The 25,222-nt window shown below is 31.5% G+C and overlaps 2 protein-coding genes across 2 annotated transcripts in view; one reads left to right on the forward strand and one right to left on the reverse strand.

Moving 5' to 3' along the window:
- Window positions 1-1,510: 1,510 nt before the first annotated feature.
- LOC126888428 (uncharacterized) lies at window positions 1,511-6,032 on the reverse strand. Its single transcript, XM_050656682.1, has 3 exons — window positions 5,838-6,032; window positions 5,557-5,661; window positions 1,511-2,318 (listed from the first exon to the last, which is right to left on the reverse strand). Exons 1-3 carry the CDS (start codon window positions 5,931-5,933, stop codon window positions 2,142-2,144), a joined length of 378 nt encoding a protein of 125 aa, XP_050512639.1. The 5' UTR covers window positions 5,934-6,032; the 3' UTR covers window positions 1,511-2,141.
- A 2,370-nt stretch (window positions 6,033-8,402) lies between these two features.
- Window positions 8,403-25,222, forward strand: part of LOC126888429 (zinc finger MYM-type protein 1-like) — a 74,717-nt gene continuing 57,897 nt past the window's right edge. The window contains exon 1 of the mRNA XM_050656683.1: window positions 8,403-10,630. Within this exon, the coding sequence (XP_050512640.1) occupies window positions 8,567-10,333 (1,767 nt within the window). The 5' untranslated portion in view covers window positions 8,403-8,566 and the 3' untranslated portion in view covers window positions 10,334-10,630. The remainder of the gene's footprint in view (window positions 10,631-25,222) is intronic.

Raw genomic sequence — 25,222 nt, forward strand, 5'->3', positions numbered from 1 at the left:
AAGAAAATTACAGATACCTGCTAACTGGTTCTATGGATTTTTCCATGATTTCGATATGTGTCTTAACATAAAGGGTTCTACAATAACATTTCTTGTTCTAGTATCTCTAGTCCAGAAAGCCACTGCGCATCCGCTAGGAAAAATATTCTGATTCGGATTTTTTGCACAATCTTACTCAAAAAGGACCACTTTTAACAAATTTGCATGTTGCCAGTACCAAAAGGTGGTCAAAAATTTTAAACGTTTTTTTTGTTTTTTTCCTAAAAAATTTTCTGCATGGAAAAAAGTTTTTTTTAGGTTTTTTGGATCATTCCAAACAGAAAAGGTCTTTAGTGACTTTTCTCTAAAAATGATAGTTTTTGACATATAAGCAATTAAAATTTGAAAAATTGCGAAATCGGCCATTTTTAACCCTCAAAAACTATGTGAAAAACTGAAAATTTGAAAGTTGCCAAGGTAGGTAGATATTCTTTAAACGTCGATTGATGAAATCCCGAAGAGTTTTTTGCAATACAATATTCAAAACTCCTTTGTTTTTTAATTGCTAATCAAGCGTGCGCGACACTATTTTCCACCGACAGCATGGTGCAAATGAAAGGAATAAATTCGTTATTTCGTAAACCGGCGACTTCAAGGAAAAATCCCGAAACAGGTCGATTTTTATTTTTAAGTTATGATATTGTGGCATATATGGTATACTAGTGACGTCATCCGTCTGGGCGTGATGACGTAATCGATGATTTTTTTAAATGAGAATAGGGGTCGTGTGGTAGCTCATTTTCAAAGGTTCTTCAATTCTCTATTCAGTAATGTAAACATTTACATAATTGTTTATACAGGGTGTCCTTCTACTTCTTTTTTTGTCAAATAATTTAATTTAATAAAAATTTTTTGGGCACCCTGTATAAATAATTATGTAAATGTTTATATTACTGAATAGATAATTGAATAACCTTTCAAATGAGCTAGCACACGACCTATATTCTCATTTAAAAAAATCATCGATAATATCATCACGTCCAGATGGATGACGTCACTAGTATACCATATATGCCACAATATCATAACTTAAAAATAAAAATCGATCCGTTTCGGGATTTTTCCTTAAAGTCGCCGGTTTACGAAATAACGAATGTATTCCTTTCATTTGCACCATACTGTCGGTGGAAAATAGTGTCGCGCACGCTTGATTAGCAATTAAAAAAAAAAGGAGTTTTGAATATTGTATTGCAAAAAACTCTTCGGGATTTCATCAATCGATGTTTAAAGAACATCTACCTACCTTGGCAACGTTCAAATTTTCAGTTTTTCACATAGTTTTTGAGGGTTAAAAATGGCCGATTTCGCAATTTTTCAATTTTTAATCGCTTATATGTCAAAAACTATCATTTTTATAGAAAAGTCACTAAAGACCTTTTCTGTTTGGAATGATCCAAAAAACCCAAAAAAAACTTTTTTCCATGCAAAAAAAATTATTTTAGGAAAAAAACAAAAAAAAAATATTTAAAAAATTTTTGACCACCTTTTGGTCCTGGCAACATGCAAATTTGTTAAAAGGAGTCCCCTTTGAGTAAGATTGTGCAAAAAATCCGAATCAGAATATTTTTCCTAGCGGATGCGCAGTGGCTTTCTGGACTACTCTACCTTTGGACGAAGCTATGAATGAGCAGTACGGCAAGAGATAAGGTCTTGCAGCTAAGTGTAACTCACTCCATAGATAAATTTGTATATTTTGTTAAAAGTTGTTTAAAAATAGTCTCTCTAGTTTGCTATCTCTTAGACCTACGGTATACAACAAAGATAACAGGGCCAGTGCTACGCTTCAACCGTTGATTGAAATATTAACGCTTCAACCGTCTATTATTTCCCCTGGTTTTATCCAAGGTACTCATTTTATTCAGGCTGAGTCTGGGGGCCTGTAGAAATTTAGATATTTAAAAATATTTAAATGTTCTAGCCGGCGCTGAAATTCCATCCCCGGCCTTTTGCGTGGAAGTCAGAAACTCTACCTCCTGAGCTATTCTACCCAGCAAAAGCCGTTTTTAAACTGCGAAAAACTGGTTAATTTTGTTTCTTTTCTACCCTGTCTTGTGAGCAATATTATGAACTGCTTTTAGACTACGTTTCTGATAAAGCTAAACCTATAAAAAGAAAATTACTCTGATATATGAATTGATGTTGAGGTCATACAGTCCATATGTAGTATATTGTGGAATGAGCTGAGTATGTTGAATCACAAACATTACATCTTTTATAAGTTCCTTATCAGCCAGTGTTCTCCAGTTGCTTTGAAACAAATAATCTGGTAAAAGGCTAGCCTAAAAATTTTTGTTATATTAATAGTTTTAAAGTTTTTTGTTACTACAGATAACAAAGGCAAAAGGATAAATAGACAAAACAAAGGAATGTCGATGTGTATGTAAAAATTTTGAGAAATATGTATCATCATGATCAATGACATTTCAACTGTTCGTGAGTCTTTGCCACGTTTACTATTGACTTTCATGTTTGTCGGTTCCGTACCACCATTTTCCATTGTCTCACTCTCATTTTGTTCAGATCCTCTCTAAATACATCTTTTTTCTAGACCGTCCTACATACCTTCTTCCATCTGGTCTTTCCCAAAACACATTGTTTATAAGGCGAGTGTCGTTACTGCATATCGCATGCCCTACCATCCTAGTCTATTGGCCTTTATTATAATATATCTAACTTGATTTTCCTTTCCGAAGAGAGCCTCGAAGTCGTTGTTGTGTCTATGCCTCCATTAGTTTGTCTTGCTATCTCTGCAAAGGCCTAAATATTACTCGAAGGATTTTACGTTTTTTTTCATAAATAACTCAAAAACTATAAGTTTTTACAAAAAAGTTATTATTACCAAAATTGAAGCTAATAACAAATGAAATAAACCCCTTACTAGAAAAACCTTTTAATGTTAACTGAAAGTGAGTTATAGGTAATTGAATGTATATTTTTTTCGGTGAGTACCCAAATTCCAGTATTCAACCTTAAATAACGGGAAAATGATGCATTTTATAACATAAACTTATTAAACATTTGTCAAAGTACTTGAAATATCTATCAAATGTGTCCTCGAACAAGTTGATAGCATTAAAACTTATGCTCAAAAAATTTTTCAAAATATATCTTTTAAAATTCTTTCCAAAAAATGTTATTGTTTTTTTTTTAAATAACTCCGTTAATTTTTAGGATATCAGGTTCACCTAAAAGCAATTTGAAAGTTAATTCCAAGGGCTATTAAACGACGTTAAATTTATTCTTAAACCCCTTTCTTTCTTAAAAATAAAAGGTAAATGGCCCCGGTTACACGATTCTTGCAGCAAAATTTAAGCTTTAAACGGTTCTATCTCGGTTATTTTTTACCCTACAGAAATAAAACACAGGAAAAATATTTGATACAGAAAGAACTAAAATTTGATTATATATAATTTTTTACGTATATTAAGTATTTGTGGAGTTATTATTATTTTTTTAAATTATATATATTTTTTTAAAATTTGCATTTTAAACCAATCAAAATTGTTGAAATCGTTACTTATGCTAATATAAAGAAATTCTTGTAATGATTACTATAAATTTTAATTATTGTGGAAATGGCGTATGTTTTATTTTTCACTTTTTCCTACAAAATTCGAATGGGTTCTCTTATTTTCATCATAACTGGCTTAATTTTAATGCTATTAACTTCTTCTGGAAATCATTTGATAGGTATTCCGAAGTACTTTGACAAGTGCTTAGTAGGTATTTTTTATAAAATGCATCTTTTCCTGTTATTTAGGCTTGAATACTTAAATTTGAGTACTCGTCCAAAAAAATTTACATTCAATTATTGTCGAAGCGAAGATCGGTGGAATATGCGCATTTTATCAATGAAATTCGATATTTTTAAGATATTCCAGAAGCCGCTACAGATAAAATGTTTTAACGACCTATTAATCATTCATAATTACTCAACGGATATTAGTACAGTTAAAATAATTAAGACGATAACCGGACAACATTGATTTAATGAGTAAAATTTAGTTTTTTTTTTATTTTAATGACAAAAAAAGCAAGCCCATTAGCAGAACCCAATTAAAAATTATTTTGCACAACATATTTGAAACATTATTTGGTTGAAAAATCTCATTTTTGTTGGCAAAAAAAATATATTAATTTGTTTGGACTAAATTACAGTTGTGCTTATCTTAAAAAGGATAAGTTAGTACAGTGAAACTTGGATAATTCAAATCTCAGGGGACCGTTAAAAAAATTCGAATTATCCAAAAATTCGAATTAAAAAATAAATCTACAAAAACAAGGATTAGCTACAAAAACATCTGCAAATGATAAATATTAGCAGTTGAACAGCAAAAAACAGTAATTAATCATTTTTATTACTTGTAGATGTTTTTGTTCCTATTCTTGCCCGAGTTTTGTCAACCTAAAAAAATGGGCTTTTTAAAATTCGGCCAAAAATACCAATGGAAACATTTGCAAGCTATAAAAAAGATCGACTTTATTTTTTTTTCCAAAGAGATCCCAAATTTTTAGCTGCTTTTTAGAATTTAGCTTCTCAGCAATAACAAAAGATTCTAAGATATTCAGAAAAGATAGCAGAAAAATTCGAATTATCCAAAATAAAATTCGAATTATTCACGACTATTTACCATTACTTATATAGGAAATGCTAGGGACCAAAATAAAAATTCGAATTAAAGAAGATTTCGAATTATGGAAGTTCGAATTAAGCAGGTTCCACTGTATCAACATTCGCACAGTGTTGCCAAACTGAATTTTGTTATTTTGGGTGTAAATTTAAATAGGTACAATACCTATAACTCACTTTGAATTAACATTAGTTTAGTTCTTTAAGTAAGGAGTGTATTCAATTTTTTATTATCTTTAATTTTGGTAAGAATATCTTTTTTGTAAAAGCTTATAGTTTTTGAGTTATACGTGAATAACAGCTTTAAAACATGCATTTTTTACGAAAAAATAAAATCTTTGATCCTCAATATCTCAAAAAGCATTGATTTATATTAATAACTTTATATAACAAATTTTGCTTAGAATTTGTCCCTATATTGATTTATGGTATTATTTTTAATAAAATAATTTTCACCCCCGAGAAGGGGTGACTTCCACCCCCAAGGTAAAAGCGCAAGTTTGCATCATGTCAATGTTGTTGATTGAGGTATCCTCTAACTACTCACCAATTGTCATGAAAATCGATGGAGGTTCAACGAAATCGGAGGTGAAAACCTTCAGTGACTCCACTATTATTGATGATTGTTGCTTCTAAATATTTAAATTGTTTCTTATTATGAGACGACCATATATTTTGTTTTGTCTTCATTTACTTTTAGACTGATATTTAGTGCAGCTTCTTCAAAGCTCAACAAGATATCCTTAACTTCTAATATTGATTGTGCTACTGCATCAATCAGTAAAGGCTGATGACTTAGATGCAGTCAAATAGTGCAAAGAGAATTGTGCAGGAGTGACTGATTTTTTTTGGAAGGGTAGGACTGTATCTGGGATCAGATATAATACCTGATAATATAATTCGTTGCCTGTTACGCAATCAATACTGAGTTGTAAGCTGAAACCTATTGTATATATTAACGCCAGTATTCTTAGGAAACTCTCCGCTTCGTTCTAAAAAATTAGAATCGTTAAATAACTTTTTACATTTCGAGAATACAAGCCATGAATGTGGTGAAGGTGCTACATTTAATTGGAGAGAAACGTCGATATATGTACCCACACGGTCCAAACAAAATGAGATGCATAGTACAAATAGGAATTCATAGTAAACATAAGTACCTACTTACGTTTGAGAGTGTGAATGTTCCTAAACAAACACCAAATATAGTGATAAACAAATGACCAAGTTCAATGGGACTAAAGGCTTTGTTTATATCTTTCATCAACCTCAAAAGTAAATGAAAAATTAATTTTATACATACTTCAATACTTAAGAATAATACTTAAGAAGATACTTAAATTAATATCAAAAGAGAATCAAATATAAATAATTTTTCTTGATGTGTCTAGGGCCTAGCCGTGTAGTGATGTTGAAAAAGTAATCATTCGATACAAAGTACTTGTTACTTACGAATACGGAAAGTAACGATTACTATACAGAGAGGCAAATCGTTATGTACTTTGATTACTCTGATTACTTCGTAACAATCGTATCAGAGCGAGTAACGACTATTGTATCTACTTTGATTACTCTGATTACTTCGTTACTTCATACCAATCGTATTAGAGCGAGTAACGACTATTGCATCTACTTTGATTACTTTGATTACTCTGATTACATCGTACCAATCGTATCAGATTGAGTAACGACTATTGTATCTACTTTGATTACTTTGATTACTCTGATTACTTCGTACTTCGTGAAGGTCGTCATTATATCGGAATCCCTAAACAAAATACCTACCTACTGAGAAATACGATTCTCGATATGATTACAGGTACTCAAATACAAAAGTAATCATAGTAATCAAAGTAACGAATACTGTAATATAGCTACAGTAGCAATAATATAGCAATAGAAAGCTACAGAAATCTGAATTAAATCGATAATTTTTGATAATCTCCCGTCGTTAAGTATATTACGTCAGATGCCCTTCGTTGCTACGAAAAAATACATTCAGTGACATTAATGACAATTAATGTTTTAAAAATTATAAAAGTGATGACTTTTAATCGTCAAATATTTATAAAAACTGTGTGTTTAATGGTACTTACATAAATAAATTACAATAAAATTTTGGTTTTGAACAGTTTTATTCATGAAATAATCGCAACAAATTGCACTCGACCTCTGAAATTAATATAGAATTTTTGCTCTCGTGACACTTTGACATAATTTCACTCGCCTTCGGCTCGTGAAATTAAAACTGTCAAAGTGTCACTCGGGGAAAATTCAATAATTTCAGAGCTCTTGTGCAATTACTACTGATTATTTCATACATAGGAGATTCTGACCAATAGAAAGCTACAGAAATCTGAATTAAATCGATAATTTTTGATAATCTCCCGTCGTTAAGTATATTACGTCAGATGCTCTTCGTTGCTACGAAAAAATACATTCAGTGACATTAATGATAATTAATGTTTTAAAAATTATAAAAGTGATGACTTTCAATCGTCAAATATTTATAAAAACTGAGTGTTTAATGGTACTTACATAAATAAATTACAATAAAATTTTTGTTTTGAACAGTTTTATTCATGAAAAAATCGCAACAAATTGCACTCGACCTCTGAAATTAATATAGAATTTTTGCTCTCGTGACACTTTGACATAATTTCACTCGCCTTTGGCTCGTGAAATTAAAACTGTCAAAGTGTCACTCGGGAAAAATTCAATAATTTCAGAGCTCTTGTGCAATTACTACTGATAATTCGATGAAATAAAATTATTTTGACATAATATTTAAAAGTCAGATCAGTAGACAATTACAATGGTTTTGAATCGTCGTCATGGAAACCAATATCGTCGTCGTGGTAACCCATTCTATTGAAAGTTTGGTTTTGACAACCTTGTCAAAGAATTAATTTGTGTATTTTCACTTCTAAATAAAAATTGATATAACTCTATTTTTGTGGCTTTTTCCAAACGTACGGCCCTAGAAAAAATATTGTTCCTAACTCATGCAGAAAGTGTCTTCCCCGCACTCGACTGCTTGCCCGAACTCCGCTATCGCGTCGTTCGGGTCACCGGCAGTCTCGTACGTGAAAGCAAGCGCGGCTCCTCCTTAGGGTCAATTGGTCAATGACCCCCCTAAAATAATCTCATAAAAATACCAATTTTATTAAAAATATCTTTTATCTAAAACTTCACTCTGAAATATAAAATTCTCTCTCAGCAGTCTGCATTGGCAAAACAAATATAATAGATATAATAACGTCGCGCCTCGCGCTATACACAAGCCCGTGGCTGGGCCGTATTTTAAATTGTCTATATACAGTTCTTATGGCTTATGGACAAATGCATGTAAAATAGAAAAGAGACGGCAGATAGCAATTTCGTGGGCGAGAGTGGGAGTGACCTTTCCGTCGTATACCTCTAGTAGAGTCGACGGCCTCACGTTTAGTTAGTTACCGTCTGCTGACCGCACTTCACGGCAGGTCTATATCGATCGCGGCGTATTTGCGTAATTTATTTTGTTTTGTTGGATTTTTTTGTGATTGTAACAAAAACAAGATGAGTGTTGTTGACGAAATAATTGCCTTAAAATCTGCTGGAACACTAAATTATGAACGGCGGCTTGAGAAAAAAGAAAGTGGTCGACCAAAACCAAACATGAATTTAAAACAAACAACAAAGGATAGGGGTAAGGACATTCAAAGATATTTTAAAGAATCAATGTACAATTTGTGTGATTGGATTTGTGGCTGCAGTGTGAGAAATGCATTTTTTTGCTATCCGTGTTTACTGTTTTCGAATGACGCTGTATGGGCGAAAAATGGAGTAACTGACATTAAGCATTTAAAAGTGAAAATTACAAAACATGCCTCTTCAACTACTCATATAAATTCATCAATGAGTTACGCAAGTTTAGGACGTGTTAACATAAGACAGCAACTTGATAGTGTATATCGTAAATCTGTGCATGACTTTAATGAATTGGTATCTAAAAATAGGTATATTTTAAACAAACTAATCGACTGTGTAAAATTTTGTGGAGTTTTCGAAATTGCATTGCGCGGTCATGACGAAAGTGACAGCTCCAATAATCGTGGAATTTTTCTGGGCCTTATCGATTTTGTTTCTGAACTGGATTTAATGTTTAAAGAACACATTGAAAAAAGTACAGTATTTAAAGGAACATCGAAAACAATTCAGAACGATATTTTAGAATCAATGTTAGCCATTGTGCATACTCATATCATGAAGGAGATTGGCCAGACAAATTTTGTGGCCATTCAAGTAGATGAGACCACAGACAGCTCCAATAAAACGCAGATGATTATCATATTGCGATATGTATTAACTGGTATTGTACATGAAAGATTTTGGAAATTTGTTAACCCCCTAGGTACTACAGCACAACATTTAACTAATGTAATATTGGAAGAACTTCAATTATTAAAAATTAATGAAGCACCTGAAAAATTGATTGCCCAAAGTTACGATGGTGCATCAGTCATGAGCGGTAAACTGGGAGGAGTACAAACAAAAATTAAAGAAATATACCCAAATGCACACTTCATTCACTGCTATGCCCATCAATTTAATCTTATCCTCCAAAAAGCGGCGAGTCAACACAAACCGATAAAAATATTTTTTGCAAATTTACACGGATTTTCGTCCTTTTTCGGCCGATCTCCAAAACGTACGATGGTTCTGGATAGAGTGGTTAAAGTAAGGCTACCTAAAGCTGCGCCTACTCGATGGGCTTTCAATACAAAATGTGTTGAAATTGTATACACTTATAAAGATGATTTAAAATCTTGCTTAGAGGAAATTATTGATGAGGAGCAAGATGGTAACAATATAAATCAAGCAACTGGTTTAAAAAGACATTTGGAAGATGAGCATTTTTTATTTTGGTTAAATTTTTTCCATAAAATAATGCCCCATGTTGATATATTGTTTAAACAATTGCAAATGCGAGACATTGATGTTATATCTGTCAAAAATTGTATCCTGTCTTTTAACAACAATATCCAAATAATTAGAAATACTATTTTGGAATCAGAAGTACCAAGCACATCAACAGCAAAAAAAAGAAAAACTACTGCAGAGGATCCAAAGCGACGAACTGCACTTGAAATTTGTGATATTATTATATCTGAAATAAATCACAGGTTTAGTTTCAATGATCATCTCATGATTTCACAGTTATTCTACATAGAGAAATTTGAAGCATACACTACCAACTTTCCGCAAAATATTTTAAAAATGGTGACGGCTAATTATCCCACAGTGAATATTTCCAAACTAAAATCGGAACTTGAAGTCTTATATTGTCGTGAGGATTTTCGCAATAGTGCTGGTGCAGTAGCCATACTTCAGCTTTTTATTAACATGAATTTGTCTGAAACATTTTCTGAAGCAGTGAAGTTATTAAATATTTTGTGCACACTCCCTATGACAACCGTGGAAAGTGAGAGATGTTTTTCTACTTTAAAAAGAGTAAAAACATTCCTGCGTAATACGATGGGACAACCTAGACTTAGTGCCTTGTCTATGCTGAGCATCGAGAAAACGCTTGTCAAGAGCATTCCAAATTTCAATGAGAAGGTCATAGACTATTTTGCAGAACTAAAGGATAGAAGAATTGACTTAAAATATAAAAATATTTAAAGTAAGTTTCGTTTTAATAAATTTACAATTTATTATACTATAAATATTCCTATCTATATATCAGTCAATAACCTGTTCATACCATTTTTCCTATATTTTTTAAAAGATTTACTCTAAAAAAAGACAAATTTAATTTTCGGAAAACTAGGGTAAATAGTATTGAGTTTTATCTAAGTCTGTATTTTTTATCTAAAATATAAATGCTAAAAGATCTTTTAAATACTTTAAAAAATCAACAGTTTGAAGTTTTCAAACCAAAATGACCCCCCTGAAGATTGACCCACGAGCCGCCGCTGCGTGAAAGTATCACTTTCCGCACTAGTTAGGAAAATAACTATTGATGGTGGTAATTTTTGAATAAGTACTTTAGTTTTCAATAGTTATTATGCTGCAAATTTTCGCTGTTTTGTTATAATTTTTAAATACTTTGTTGATTAAAGTGATGTATTCTTTATTGACTGTTTATTATTTATTCATTCATTATTTAAAGATGAATATTCGCCATAAACTATTTGTCACACATAATAAAAGAAAACACTGAAATCATAACATTTTACCAATTTAGATTAAATAATGGTATTAATTAAAATTAAGTCGCATTTTAATTTTTTCTACTTAGAGCTCTCTCAATTGACATAATTTCAGAATTTAAATTCAAAATTTTACCAGAAAAATCATTTTGCCGAAAATTCAAAGTATACTACTAAATTTAGTTTTTCATCCTCTTTTCAAATGTAAAATCCATTTAAAAAAAATTAATATAAAGGGTGTATTTTTGGGTCGGAACATTTTTACAATATTTTTTAATCCGGACCTGGATTTTTTATAATTGTAAATAAATTAATTGATTGGACACCTAAAAAAATATTCGCGTGTTAAATATAAAATAAATATACAGAGCGGTTAACAAGTTGTAAGTTGTATTTAAATTTTTTTTTACTTAGAGCTCTCGCAATTCACATAATTTCAGAATTCAAATTCAAAATTTGACCAAAAATCCATTTTAAAAAAATTTAATGTACAAGGTGTTGTTTTTGGGTCGGAACATTTTTCCAATATTTTTTAATCCGGACCTGGATTTTTTTCAATTGTAAATAAATTAATTTATTGTACACCTTAAAGGATATTCGCGTGCCAAATATAAAATAAATATACAGTGCGGTTAAAAAGTTATGAACCAATTAAGAAAATGGCAAAATAGATAAAACACCCAGTATCTTTGTTATTAATGGAGTAAGACCCATTAAGTATGGTATGCTTGAGACCGCCTAGGTATCCTCTTTCTACAGTTAACGTATGTTACTTTCTCAATGAAACACCCTGTATATGGTAGGTATTCTTCGCATTTTTTGGTTCCTGGTTTTTTGGAAGTGCAGTAAACTCGAAACTTCAGCCATTCTGTTGGTATTATAAATTAGGGTTCGTCTGAGTGAGTAGACTAGATCTTCTTCTTCTTCATGTGCCGTGCTCGATTATCGAACGTTGGCTATCAAATTGGCTATAGCAATTTTGTTAACGGCAGCTCGGAAAAGGGATGCAGAGGATCTGTTATACCATTCTCTCAGGTTTTTAAGCCATGACGTTCTTCTTCGACCTGGCCCTCTTCTTCCGTCTACCTTGCCTTGTATTATCAAATGGAGTATATTATATCTCTCTGGGTGTCGCATAACATGGCCAAAATATTCAAGTTTTCGATTTAGACTAGATAAGTATACCTAGATGAAGAAACGAAAAAATAAAAAAGTTAATAGATTACTAGATTACCTCAAAAGCATTGCATGATGCTTTACGCATCTGACCAAATACTCTTTTTCTGGATAACCATAGTACTTGCGCATGTCCTCCTTATCCAGAACTCTCAATTTCTTATTAACTTCTGCCATGTCATCGGTGTTGTAGACAAGAAAACATTGTTGTAGGATATAAAACTGGTTGGTAGTGTAAAGGCAAACTGAGAGTATTAAAAAATCAGCTGAAACTGTTCCGATCAGTATTACAAAACCAACAGATAGGGCTTGTAAAGCATAAAACACCCAAAAGGTCGAATCGTTGATCCAACCAGATGGATATATCGATGGCAATGGTAACGTTATTTCTGAGAAAAGTAACGGTCGAACCCATATGGCTGTAGTAAAAACAACACCTAAAATTTAATCATTTCTACGATTACCATACGACAATACTATAATGCAATACAAAAACAACTCAATATTAATATCAAACTTAATCTTAAACTTAACTAATATTCTGCTATATATTAACATTATGTACAAATTTGACCCATTCCTTCTTATTTCTGGCCAGCGTCCTTGCTTCTAGCAATGTTGTTCCCTTTTTCCGAATATTTTTCCTCAGGTTCTATCCCATGTTTGTCGTGGTCTACCTTTCTTCTTTCTTTTTTGTGTTTTTGGCTACCAAATTTCTTTCACCCGTTTTGTACAATTTATTCTCTGAAGATGACCCCAACAACTGAGTTGCCTTCTTTCTATATATTTTAAGGTTGACTATTTCCAAATTTTCTCTTATTTGAGTGTTTCTTAGTATTAGTCTTAGTCTTTTTTGGTAACTCCTCGAACTCTTTTAAGGTATTTCATTTCAACTGACTGTATTTTACTCTTTTTTCGTTCAATCCACGACTCCCAATCAAAGGTTAATACAGGCCTATATAATATTGACTTGAACACATTAATTTTTGATTTTCTTGTTATTTCTTTTTTATTTATGAATTTATTGCTTATTGGATAGTATAGGTTCATCTTTTTTGAATTCTATTAATAATACTTTCTGTTTCATGTCTTCCGTTGTCTTGGAAGTTTCGTGCTTGTTCTATATTTAATTCTTCTATTTTTATAGAAAAATGTTAATTTTTTTCAGATGCTGTAAAATAAAAAAATTAGCAGAAGATTTTGCGACTGGCGCATATCGCGATTATTGATAGAAGGTAAATTCTGAAATTCTTAAAACTTTAACTAAGCTCTTTTACATACCTAAGCCCCATAGTGTCCCAATTACAAAAAACCCCACAGTATAAATTCCTTTAAAGCCATCTTTGTCTATCATGTCCATTATGTCACTCGGCCAATATTCTGTGTATATTTGGCTGATGATTTTTTTGAATTCCTTCGATTTAAAGGCAATCGCCGGCACTTTGAGCATTGGCTAAAACCAAAAAAATATGAACATCTTTACCAACTTCCAATTCTATTATAGGCCAGGAGCCTGCGTACCAAAAAAAAGTTGCTGAAACAGCAAGCTGAACATTTGTTAATAGCTTAACGGTGTCTAGTCGGACAAACTTTGATGTATGGGAACACTGGAACAGGGGAAGTTTTAATTGTGGAACTTGATTATAATTCTTGTGGAACGTATCATACTGACAAGTTTATGATCATGAAAACTAGCAGGTTTTTTAAGTTTATGCAATAGCAAACTATATAATATATGAAAAAATGTTTGTCCGACAAATATGTTGGGCATTTTCATAAGTCCGACACATAGAACATGTCAAATGACAGAAATTATATTGGTGGTAAATAGCGGTCTGATTTTTGTATGAGCGTTTAACCTTCCGATGATCAACCTTTTTTGTTACACGGATGACCAACGGGGGTTAAAAATGACCCCAAGTCAAAAATGACAATTGATAAAAGAAAATAAGATGTTTTAAGAAATAAAATAATGTATTCGTAATTTTAATATTAGTATTGTATCAATAAATGATAAATAAACACTAGTAAAACATATTTCAATCACAACTGAACCAAAACAGGAATCATCATTCTGAACTGGGACCGTGCAAGTTCGGCAAAGCGACACCTGGTTTCTACGCTCAGGAACATTATTCGCACTTTTAATTATATTGGCCAATTATATTAGTCCTGGTTACTGGATAATTGTCAAGGCCATAGTCCAAAGAAATAATGAGAAGAAAAAATAAGATTCAGGTTATGTTATTAAAACGTACACAATTGTATGTAGTAAATAAAATTAGTTATTAAAATGCAGTACTGCAAGCAAAATACAATTAATTAAATTTACCTTTATATACACTGAAAAAAATATTGTACATAGTACCAATGAACGCCAATCATTGACTTTTTTTACATTGATTCAATGAAAATTTCGTTAATACTGTAAACACGTAGTCATTAAGTAATGACCATATTCATTATTACAATGTAATTCTATTCATTAAAAAATAATGAATAGAATCATTAATCCAATGAATCTTTTTATCTATCCAATGACTTTTTTCATAATACTAATAATTTGTTCATTGTATATATGAAATTATACATCAGGAGTATGCGGTTAAATTAATGAATATAAAACGTTGCACTAATGTACAGTATTCTTTAAATTACGAACTCGTTTATTGAATCAATGTTTACGTAACATTAAATCAATGTTTTCGACTTTGATTAATAACTCGATACATTGTTTTGATGTAACGCAATCATTTTATTAATGTAATAGACCTGAATCAATGATCAATTCATTGTAGCAATGATCTTGTACATAAACCGATACATTTCTTAAAACTCTATAAGTGTTTTTATTGGTGTAAAAAAATCACGTGACAACAGTTGCAGCCTAATAGCAGACAGTCACCCTGCAGACTCTGGGTAGCGGTGTATGGCACTAGTGATTTGGTTGATTTTTCTAAGGTATGTATTTACATATACATATTTATAACTATTTACAAATTATTTTGTTGGATTTCTATAAAAAAAAAGTTGTACTTCTATTTCCACTTTTGCAGATTGATATGGACTTTGGAGTGGCATTTGGAAATGGAAATGGATTTATTGATGGATGGGACAGCAATTTCGAAAGAATTATCTCCTTTCTTCGGTGTGAAAGTCATATTGAGGATAAAACAAATACATTTTTATTTGAAAAGATTACCCATGAAGACATTACGGAATGTAAGTACCTATTTTATTATTCAATCCTGCACATCTAGTATTAATTAATTTTTATTCTCTGTAAATTTTTTCAAAAGCTAATTCGACACATATGTAAAAGAAAATAGGAACCATTTGAAAATATTTCTAAATAGTATAATCTTATAAAAGATTAGTAAATTGAATCTTTAGGTGATTAAACCGTAAATAATTGAAAAATATTATTAACTCTTGCAGTCGGTAGGTAGTATCTATCAAAGTAAAAATAAACATTCCAACATCTAGCAATTTTTTTCAGGATAAATTAAAATATTTCTATAAAAAAAAGTGATACCCAAAAATACAACTATGTTCACTATTTAGATTTATTTTTTTATAATAATTATTAATATAAATTGTAGATGGCTAACATGCAGTTATTATTTGGGTTCTACATCGATATTTTGTACGAACTAATAAAATATACCATCCTAGATTTCCAGTAATCATTCTTACATCGGGAAGACTCAGCAAGAAGTCGAAGATCATATCATATTTTTGAAATCAAAGAAAAATGCCATTCAACCATTTGTTTTTTGTATGGGTGGTGATAATTAATCCCAGAGAGATGTAGAATCCCGAGAAACGATCGTGCGAGAATAGCGGAGAAATATTATAAATTTCTTAAATAATTCATTGTCAATTGAAATTGTCAAATTGACGTATATTTCATATCTACTGTCAATGAAAAAGAAAAATTATATATTGCTCCACAATATTGATATGATATGCAATTATTACACTGAACCAAAAAAGTACGTAAATATAATGAAAAAAACATTGATTCAAAAAAGGGGAGCATTAATTTTCGTCCAATGATCAGTATCGTTGGTCCAATGTAAGTAGATACATTAACTAATGCTCAAAAACATTAATTGTTATGAATTAGTACGTTCATTCAATGTACTTTCTAGTTAAGAATTAATGTATCGATACATTGATTCAATGTACCGATACATTGATCAATGTACCGATACATTGATTCAATGTACTGATACATTGATTCTTAACTAGAAAATACATTGAATGAACGTACTAATTCATAAAAATTAATGTTTTTAAGCATTAGTTAATTTATCTACTTACATTGGACCAATGATACTGATCTTTGGACGAAAATTAATGCTCCCCTTTTTTGAATCAATGTTTTTTTCATTATATTTACGTACTTTTTTGGTTCAGTGTAATAATTGCATATCATATCAATATTGTGGAGCAATATATAATTGTTCTTCTTCATTGACAGTAGATATGAAATATACGTCAATTTGACAATTTCAATTGACAATGAATTATTTAAGAAAGTTATAATATTTCTCCGCTATTCCCGCACGATCGTTTCTCGTATCCCCTCCAAGTACTTGCACCTTGCACATCGCGAATATTTACGTCGCCATAGGTTTAACAAACAACTTTTTTTCAATATTGGTATGTTTCTTACAAACAATTCCACATAACGGACGGTACTTACTTAATATAAAATTGGAACATTGAAGGCCAAGGGAGTTCGTCTTTGGGCCCAAATTCAGAAAAAAAAATTTTCGTAAAATATGGGGAATTTTTTTTATTACAAAATATGAGGGTATCTAGAATGATATTAAAGTTAAGTAAAAAAATAATGAGTTTAAAATTGAAAGTATTTCTGAATTTATTAAATAAAAACATACATTGAGGTCAAAATTTACCCCGCTTGGTCATCCGAAGGTTAATGAAAGGGTAACAAATCAATTGGAAGTTCTGTCCGACAAAATACATACTCTGGGCTAATTAGCAAAATACAAGGAAAAGTTATTTACCAGCAATTTTATTGCTGGAATCGAATCTTATTATTGTTTGTATTAATAATATAGATATGCAAAGTCCGCAGATAGTGTGCTACTTTTTTTATAAACAAAATGGCGCCCGAAAATCGTGTTTTTTTCAATTTTTGCTCTATAACTCCAAAGATTTTAACTTTAGACCAAAAACACCCCAATAAAAATTCACCAAAATTTAATTCTGCATAGAGACGTGTTTTTTCCAATTTACTTCGACGAAAACTTTCCCCGGAAAAAGCGGGTTTTTCCAACAAAATCTTTAATTTTCAACTAAACTTTTAGATAAGTAGTTGTTAATCAATAATTAAATAACTTGGTAACGTAAAAGCCCTTTCTGTATATATTATAATTCCAGAAGTCTATGGAAATTGAATGAACAGTTTAGCGACAATTAAAATGTTAATTAAAAATTTACGGTCGCTATAATAACGATAATAATTATGATGCATAAGAATAACTATGATTTTTTCATAAAAAGACACTATACCTATCTAATGTACTTTACAGAATTAAAATTGGATTATTTAAGCGGCCTCAGGAATATTTTAAAATTATAAACAATTTTTTGGTTTATAAACAAATAGAATATCTCGGGAAATATTAAACTAAATTAAATTGTGAAAACGGTATTCGAAAGACAGCGGCAGGATGCTTCTTTTAAAAGAAAAAACGTTTAATTATGACGCGTGGTTCCTGAGATACAACCGGTCAAATTTGACCGGAATTAACGGCAAAGATATAAACAATAGGATCATAATTTTCAAACCAATCACCTTTTTATTTTTGTCCTCTTTCTCCACACCAATTTTCATATCTTTAAAATCCTCATAACATATATTATTATAATAAAAACCATCGATAATACGTGTGAAAATTGCCAAAAATACCAAAATTCCAATCAAAAATTAGGTTGGAGAAAATGTAACCCTCAAAGTTCAATAGGGTATTCGTTAACAAAATGCATTTTCTTGCTTCCCATGGAGCAATTTCCTTGATTCTTTTTTTGTTTCCTAATAACTCGAGTAGAGCCATCGAACTAACGCATTATTAAATGTCAAACTTGCTTTTGTTTTGTTATAATAGATTAATTTATTTATATGAACAGAAAATTACATATTTTTTCCAGTTGTAGGCTTTTTTTTAGATCAACTTACTACAAGTGTACCTTTTAAAGTTAAAAACATAAATATTCTCATTTGAAAGCTGTATAATTATTTAAACAATTTTTATTTAAACAAATTAAAATATTGTGTTATAATAAATAAATTAATTTATTATAACAAAACAAAAGCAAGTTTGACATTTAATAATGCGTTAGTTCGATGGCTCTACTCGAGTTTTTTCGAAGCCGAGAAAATGCATTTTTTTTTAACGTATACCGATTTTGAACTTTGAGGGTTACATTTTCTCCAACCTAATTTTTGATTGGAATTTTGCTATTTTTGGCAATTTTCACACGTATTATCGATAGTTTTTATTATAATAATATATGTTATGAGGATTTTAAAGATATGAAAATTAGTGCGGAGAAAGAGGACAAAAATAAAAAGGTGATGGTTTGAAAACTATGATCCTATTGTTTATATCTTTGCCGTAAATTTCGGTCAACTTTGACCGGTTGTATCTCAGGAACCACTCGTCATAATTAAACGTTTTTTCTTTTACAAGAAGCATCCTGCCGCTTCTTTCGAATACCGTTTTTACAATTTAATTTAGTTTAATATTTCCCGAGATATTCTATTTGTTTATAAGCCAAAAAATTGTTTATAATTTTAAAATATTCCTGAGGCCGCTTAAATAGTCCAATTTCAATTTTGTAAAGTACATTAGACATGTATAGTGTCTTTTTATGAAAAAATCATAGTTATTCTTATGCATCATAATTATTGTCGTTATAATAGCGACCGTAAATTTTTAATTAACATTTCAATTGTTGCTAAACTGTTCATTCAATTTCCATCGGCTTCTGGAATTATAATAGGGGAAGGCGGGGCGGAATGGGGTACTAAGTTGAAATTGATTTTTAAAAATAAGTTACGATTAATTATTTAAGCTGCATATCATTATATAAACTCATTGTAATGTTGTTGACATTATATTACAATATTATTTTTTTATAAGAACAAGAACAGTAAGTTTGTTACTAAAATATTAAACAATGTCAATTGCCCCGTTCTGCCCCTGCACCGGGGCACAACGGGGTAGTCATTACAAGATTAGTGAAATTAATAAAAAAAATAACTTAATAATTGTAATTATTAAGTCCAATTATTAAGTACCTTGAAAAGTCATTTTATGTTAAGTTATGTTAAGCTAAGTTCATCACTGCCACTTTATTACCCATAACTCTGGCGCCAGATGTTGACTCAGGTTCCCGAAGTGATAAAGTAGGATTTCTCTTTAAAAATCCATTGACCCAATCTTGGCCGGCGACTTCACTCGTAAATATGTGGGCTAGGCCATTTCTTACAGTTAACTGATAAGCTAATTAAGGTACGCAAATCTATCATCGTTAGACCAAATAATCGATACTCCATAATTTTCAAATAGCTCATGAGCTCATATTCTTGCCTTTCGGTAAAAACAGCTTAAAATTTCCCTGCCGTTTTGTCAATATGGTACTGCGGATCTTTCCTTTTCTCTGCAGGATATCTCCAGGTACTTTGGAGAACATTAAATTGCTTTGGAGCCTTCAAATAACCTACTTGACCAGAAATAACCGCTTCGGCAGCATTATTCATACTTTTAGTAGACCATGGCTGGCTATTCTTCTTCCTTTTGTATACTAGAACCATCTGAAATAGAAGAAAAATAGTTAAATATAGAGTTCCTGTTTAATAAAAATAGTGTGGGGCGGCACGGGGTACTTCCCCATTCCGCCCCAAGTGGGCTTCCCCATTCCGCCCCAAGCACATGATTTATTTCATCAAGCTATGGTCACTCGAAAACGATTGGTAGAAAACGTTTGCCTATACTAAACGAAAGCTAAATAAATACCCTACAAGTATTACCAACTAACGTTGTAAAAAAACAAGCGTGTGCAACTTACCTTGGTCATAAAATCACAAACAGTTACAAATTATAAGCGAAAAACCACGCAACGATAGATTCACGTTGTTAACGTAAAGATAATTAGACAAACATGCCTACCGGTCTTCAGTCACACTACACTGATGTACTTTTACTTATCGCTGCTAGTCTGCAGCACGTCATTGATACTTAAAAATACCAATCTTCATTCCGCCCCGCTACCTCATTCCGCCCTGCCTTCCCGTATATACGGAAAGGGCTTTTACGTTACCAAGTTATTTAATTATTAATTAACAAATACTTATCTAAAAGTTTAGTTGAAAATTAAAGATTTTGTTGGAAAACCCCGCTATTTCCGGGGAAAATTTTCGTCGAAGTAAATCGGAAAAAACACGTCTCTATGCAGAATTTAATTGCGGTGAATTTTTATTTGAGTGTTTTTGGTCTAAAGTTAAAATCTTTGGAGTTATAGAGCAAAAATTAAAAAAAAAACACGATTTTCGGGCGCCATTTTGTTTATAAAAAAAGTAGCACACTATCTGCGGACTTTGCATATCTATAATATTAATAATATATGTATACAATCATAAGATTCGATTCCAGCAATAAAATTGCTGGTAAATAACTTTTCCCAAAAATGTCCTATTCTCCGATAATCAGCCCAGACTAACAGGGGAGTTTTCGTAGTCTGACGTTCGAAACCTGTAACCTGTTCCACAATTAAAACTTCCCCTGTTCCAGTGTTCCCATAGATACATCAAAGTTTGTCCGACTAGACACCGTTAAGCTCTAAACAAATTTTCAGCTTGCTATTAATCAACTTTTTTTGGTACGCGGGATCCAGGCCTACTACTTACCAATATTGGGAGTGCAATCATAAACAAGGCATACGTCATTTTGTCAAATTCGTTTATATTATCTACTACATAGCCCGTTATGCCATAGAGGATAAAAATATTAAGTGACGTGGTGGCAGCGCAAGAGGACAGCAAGATTTTCCGGTTTTCCATACAGGGCCACATCAGATTTAAACTGAAAATGAATTCAGAAAACCGCAGCATTTTTTTGCCAGAGTCGCTGGTGTCTGGGAATAACCAGGAGAAGTCTAAAAATATATAAAAAGTTAAAAATGAAATGAAAAAATGAAAATGAAAGACAGTTCAGAGGCAGCAGGCAGCCACCATCCTGTTACGTACGTTTCGCCCTATTGGCATCTTCAGAGAGGCCTGTCGCCTGCTCTAAATGAAAACTAAAACCAAGTTTTAAATTTTCTGATCTAAGACTTCTCATTGTGTTGAATAGATACAGCTATAGCGTCTAAAAGCAAATTATTTTGTATAGTTTTGCTTACTAAGCAATTATTGGTTTTCGTCTTGATTCAGAGCAGACCACAGGCCTCTCTGAAGATCCCAGTAGGGTAAAACGACATCTGAAACTGAGCGCCATCTATTTAACACAATCTCATTGTGATTTAAAAAGTTGTAAAAAAACTAGTTAGTCTCTACCTGTCACCATCAAGATCATTATCTTTCGCTATATTTCTATGCGGGGTCTATATTGACTTAAGGTAAAAGATACCTGGCTACAGAATGACAGATGCGCGATGAACAAAGAGGTTATTGGAATGGAGACCAATGGAAGCCAAGAGAAGCGTCGGTCGACCACCTACATGATGATGGACAAACGGTTTAAGAAGGCTACATAAAAACTGAACGAGAACGGTGCGCATCTAAACATTCCGTATATGTATTTGGCATCTAGGAGTTTTCTATTGGTTCCTTGCGGCACGCGGCCATATTTCAACCAATAGGCGGCGAGGTGCCATTCACGTATAAGGAATGTTATTCGGTGCGAAATTCATATACGGAATGTTAAATATTCCTAGATGGAAAAAGACAACTTTTTATTAGAGTTGGTTAAAAGGAGATTGATTTTATGCACTTGTTAATGTATTATTAAATAAAAATAAATCAATTGTAGTATTTGGAATTTTATTTGGTGCGAAGTTCATATGCGGAATGCTAAATATTCGTAGACCAAAAAAGATGACTTTTTATTAAAGTCAGTTAAAGAAGGCTGATTTTAAAATATTTTGTTAATATATTATTAAATAAAAATAAAACAATTATAGCATATGGAATGTTATTTGGTGCGAAATTCATATACGGAATGTTAAATGTTCGTAGATCAAAAAAGACGACTATTTTCGTCTGGTAGCACACACCAAACTTCAACAGAATTCAATAGCTGAAACATATTATCTAAACATACTAAACAATACGTGTAAGTCATTAAAAATTCTGAGAAAGCAAAACCTTAGTCAAATAAAGAAATAATAATGTCTCTCAAATATATACCATTCCATTTATGAATTTCGCACCAAATAACATTCCAAATACTATAATTGTTTTATTTTTATTTAATAATACATTAACAAGTACATAAAATCAATCTCCTTTTAACCAACTCTAATAAAAAGTTGTCTTTTTTCCGTCTACGAATATTTAACATTCCGTATATGAATTTCGCACCGAATAACATTCCGTATACGGTATACGTGAATGGCACCTCGCCGCCTATTGGTTGAAATGCGGCCGCGTGTGCAAGGAATCAATAAAAAATTCCTAGGTGCCAAATTCATATACAGAATGTTTAGATGCGAACGGTGCGAGATAAACGGGGTTGGAAAAACGAGGAAGAGCCCTATCTTCATCAGTGGAATTTTGTGGTTGGATGATAATACCTGCCTAAGATTTACTGGGAGCCACTTACGATAAAAATTACGGTCGCAATCTATATTCGAAGCAATATACAAAATAGGTCCATGCTTACTGCTTCCAATGAAAACAATATATACGAAGTGGTCAACAATATTGAAGAGATCATCGTAGTTAATATATATAAACCCCCAGCCTCTACATGGAAACCAGAAGTGGTAAGGACTCCTCCACACTCTACTATTTACATCGACTACTTCAGCAGCCACCAGGATATGTGGAAGTATACCACGAATGATGAAAATGGGGAGTCACTGGTTGAATGGTCCAAAGAGCAAAACCCATATCTAGTTTTTGATGTCAAAAATAGAAGAACATTTAAATCATCTTCATGGAGAAAGGAATATAGGCCAGATCTATGCTTTCTCTCAAAAGATACCAATGATAGACCACTAACAACAAATGTGGCAAGTGTCCTTGCAGACCTCACATACTCAACATTGACCTGTACTTATCACAATCGTCATATCAATCCTAATAATCAGATAATATCCTCGGCCTAGATGGAATCTTAGAAAAGCGAACTGGAAGAAGTTCTCTGATCAACACTGACATCTTGAGCTGGATTTCCCCAACCAAAAAAAAGATCTGTGTGCTGCAAAGGAAACCATCTCTATTAAAAGTAGAGGGAAGAAAAGGTTTGGGAAGAAAGAAGAAATCTTGGCTGAGGAATATCAGGGATTGGACTAACCTCAGTGTTAAACAGATTTTCACATTGTAAAAGATGGGAAGCGTTCTTTCTTCACTTTTTTATCACCTTTTTGACTTCATTATTTTATATAAACTATAACGTTATATCAAATATATTTTTAATAAAATTTACTTACTCATGAGTCCCATGATTTAGGGCTTAGGTAATGAATTGGTTGATTACTATAAAAGAACATTAGGAATAATTTACATTTATATAATAAAAATAAATAATTAAATGTATCATACTTACACTACATGTATATATATAGGATGTCCTATAAATAATCAGAAATTTCAACATTATTACATTCGACATTTATTGTTTGCGTCTTTTACCTTTTATTTTTAATTATATTCGAAAAAAAATTTACCATTAAAAAAACTCAAAAAACACAAAAATCGTCATAAAACGTGCAGAAAAAAGCTTGTATAATAATTTTTCTTGTATATACTCGTTTAGTATGACATTCGGTATAGTTAGATCTTGTTATTTAAATAAAAGTTTCATTAAGAGTTCTTATAATTGCCCCCATTTAACAATTCCCTTTCAAGTCTTGTAAAGTTACTTTAGATGTATTATTCATTCACAACTGTACTGTTTTATCTTTATTCTCAACATAACAATTAATAATATTTTGTAACTTACGAATAGATGCAATAGAGTCATAGAGTGATTAAAAATTCACTTTAATCAAAATGTCAAATCGTTTTATGTTTTTTACTTGTCTTTATAAGAAACATAGACAACGGCAGAAGACTTTGAAAAAGCTAAAAAGTGAAAAAAAAAATAGAAACAGGGTAGAACCCATTATAAAATGAAGAAAACATAAAAAATAAACGAAAAATAATTTATGGGCGATCTGAGGTGGGGAAGTGAAAGGAGAATAGTTTAGACCAGGGCAGATCTGTGAAAAACGTCTATTTTTGGATGTGAGAGGTGGCATTCGGATTTTTGCAGATAAAGTTAGGTGACAGCTTCAATAATAATAATTGACTTATCCTCCTTCTCAAATATGCCCGGAACATTAATCAAAAAATTAAAATATTTAAAAATTAGCAATCTTCTAAATGGTCTACTATTTGTTCAGAAAGTTTTTAAAAAATTTGAACTTTTTTAAAAAAATTAAGTTGCAAAATTATTATGCAAAATTATTATGCAAAATCTATTAGGTCGATTTTAGTGAAATTTCTTAGCGAAGGTTCTAAGTGCAACCAAAGTGGTTGAAAAACATTGAACAAAAGCAGGCTTATTTTGCCCCCTTAATTTGTATTTATTGCTATTTTGCAGAAAGGTTAATAATTTAAGACATTTTTAACTAGTCGTATATTATACAAAATTCAATTATCTTTATTTTTCTTTGCTACGACTTGGTTCCAAAATAAATCGTTTTGAAGTTATAAGCAATGAAAGTAGAAAAAAATCGATATTTTTTGAAATTTTTAAATATTTAAATTTTTTTATTAATGTTCCGGGCATATTTGAGAAGGAGCATAAGTCAATTATAAAGTATTGAAGTTGTCACTTAACTGTATCTGCAAAAATCCGAATGCCATCTCTCACATCCACCTCAAAACAGATTCGCCCTTGTCTAGTTTGTAATTATAAAAAACAGTTTATCAAGATTT

This window comes from Diabrotica virgifera, chromosome 7, assembly GCF_917563875.1.
Source record: "Diabrotica virgifera virgifera chromosome 7, PGI_DIABVI_V3a".
Taxonomy (NCBI): Eukaryota; Metazoa; Arthropoda; class Insecta; order Coleoptera; family Chrysomelidae; genus Diabrotica; species Diabrotica virgifera.

Bases quoted from the DNA above. Each gene is read 5' to 3' on its own strand.
- LOC126888428 (XM_050656682.1), bottom strand. From the start codon at position 5,933: ATGAAAGATATAAACAAAGCCTTTAGTCCCATTGAACTTGGTCATTTG. The intron at 5,662-5,837 runs GTAAGTAGGTAC...CTAATTTTTTAG, and splicing joins GAACATTCACACTCTCAAAC to AACGAAGCGGAGAGTTTCCT. The intron at 2,319-5,556 runs GTATTATATCTG...AAAAATTTTTAG, and splicing joins GCAACGAATTATATTATCAG to GCTAGCCTTTTACCAGATTA.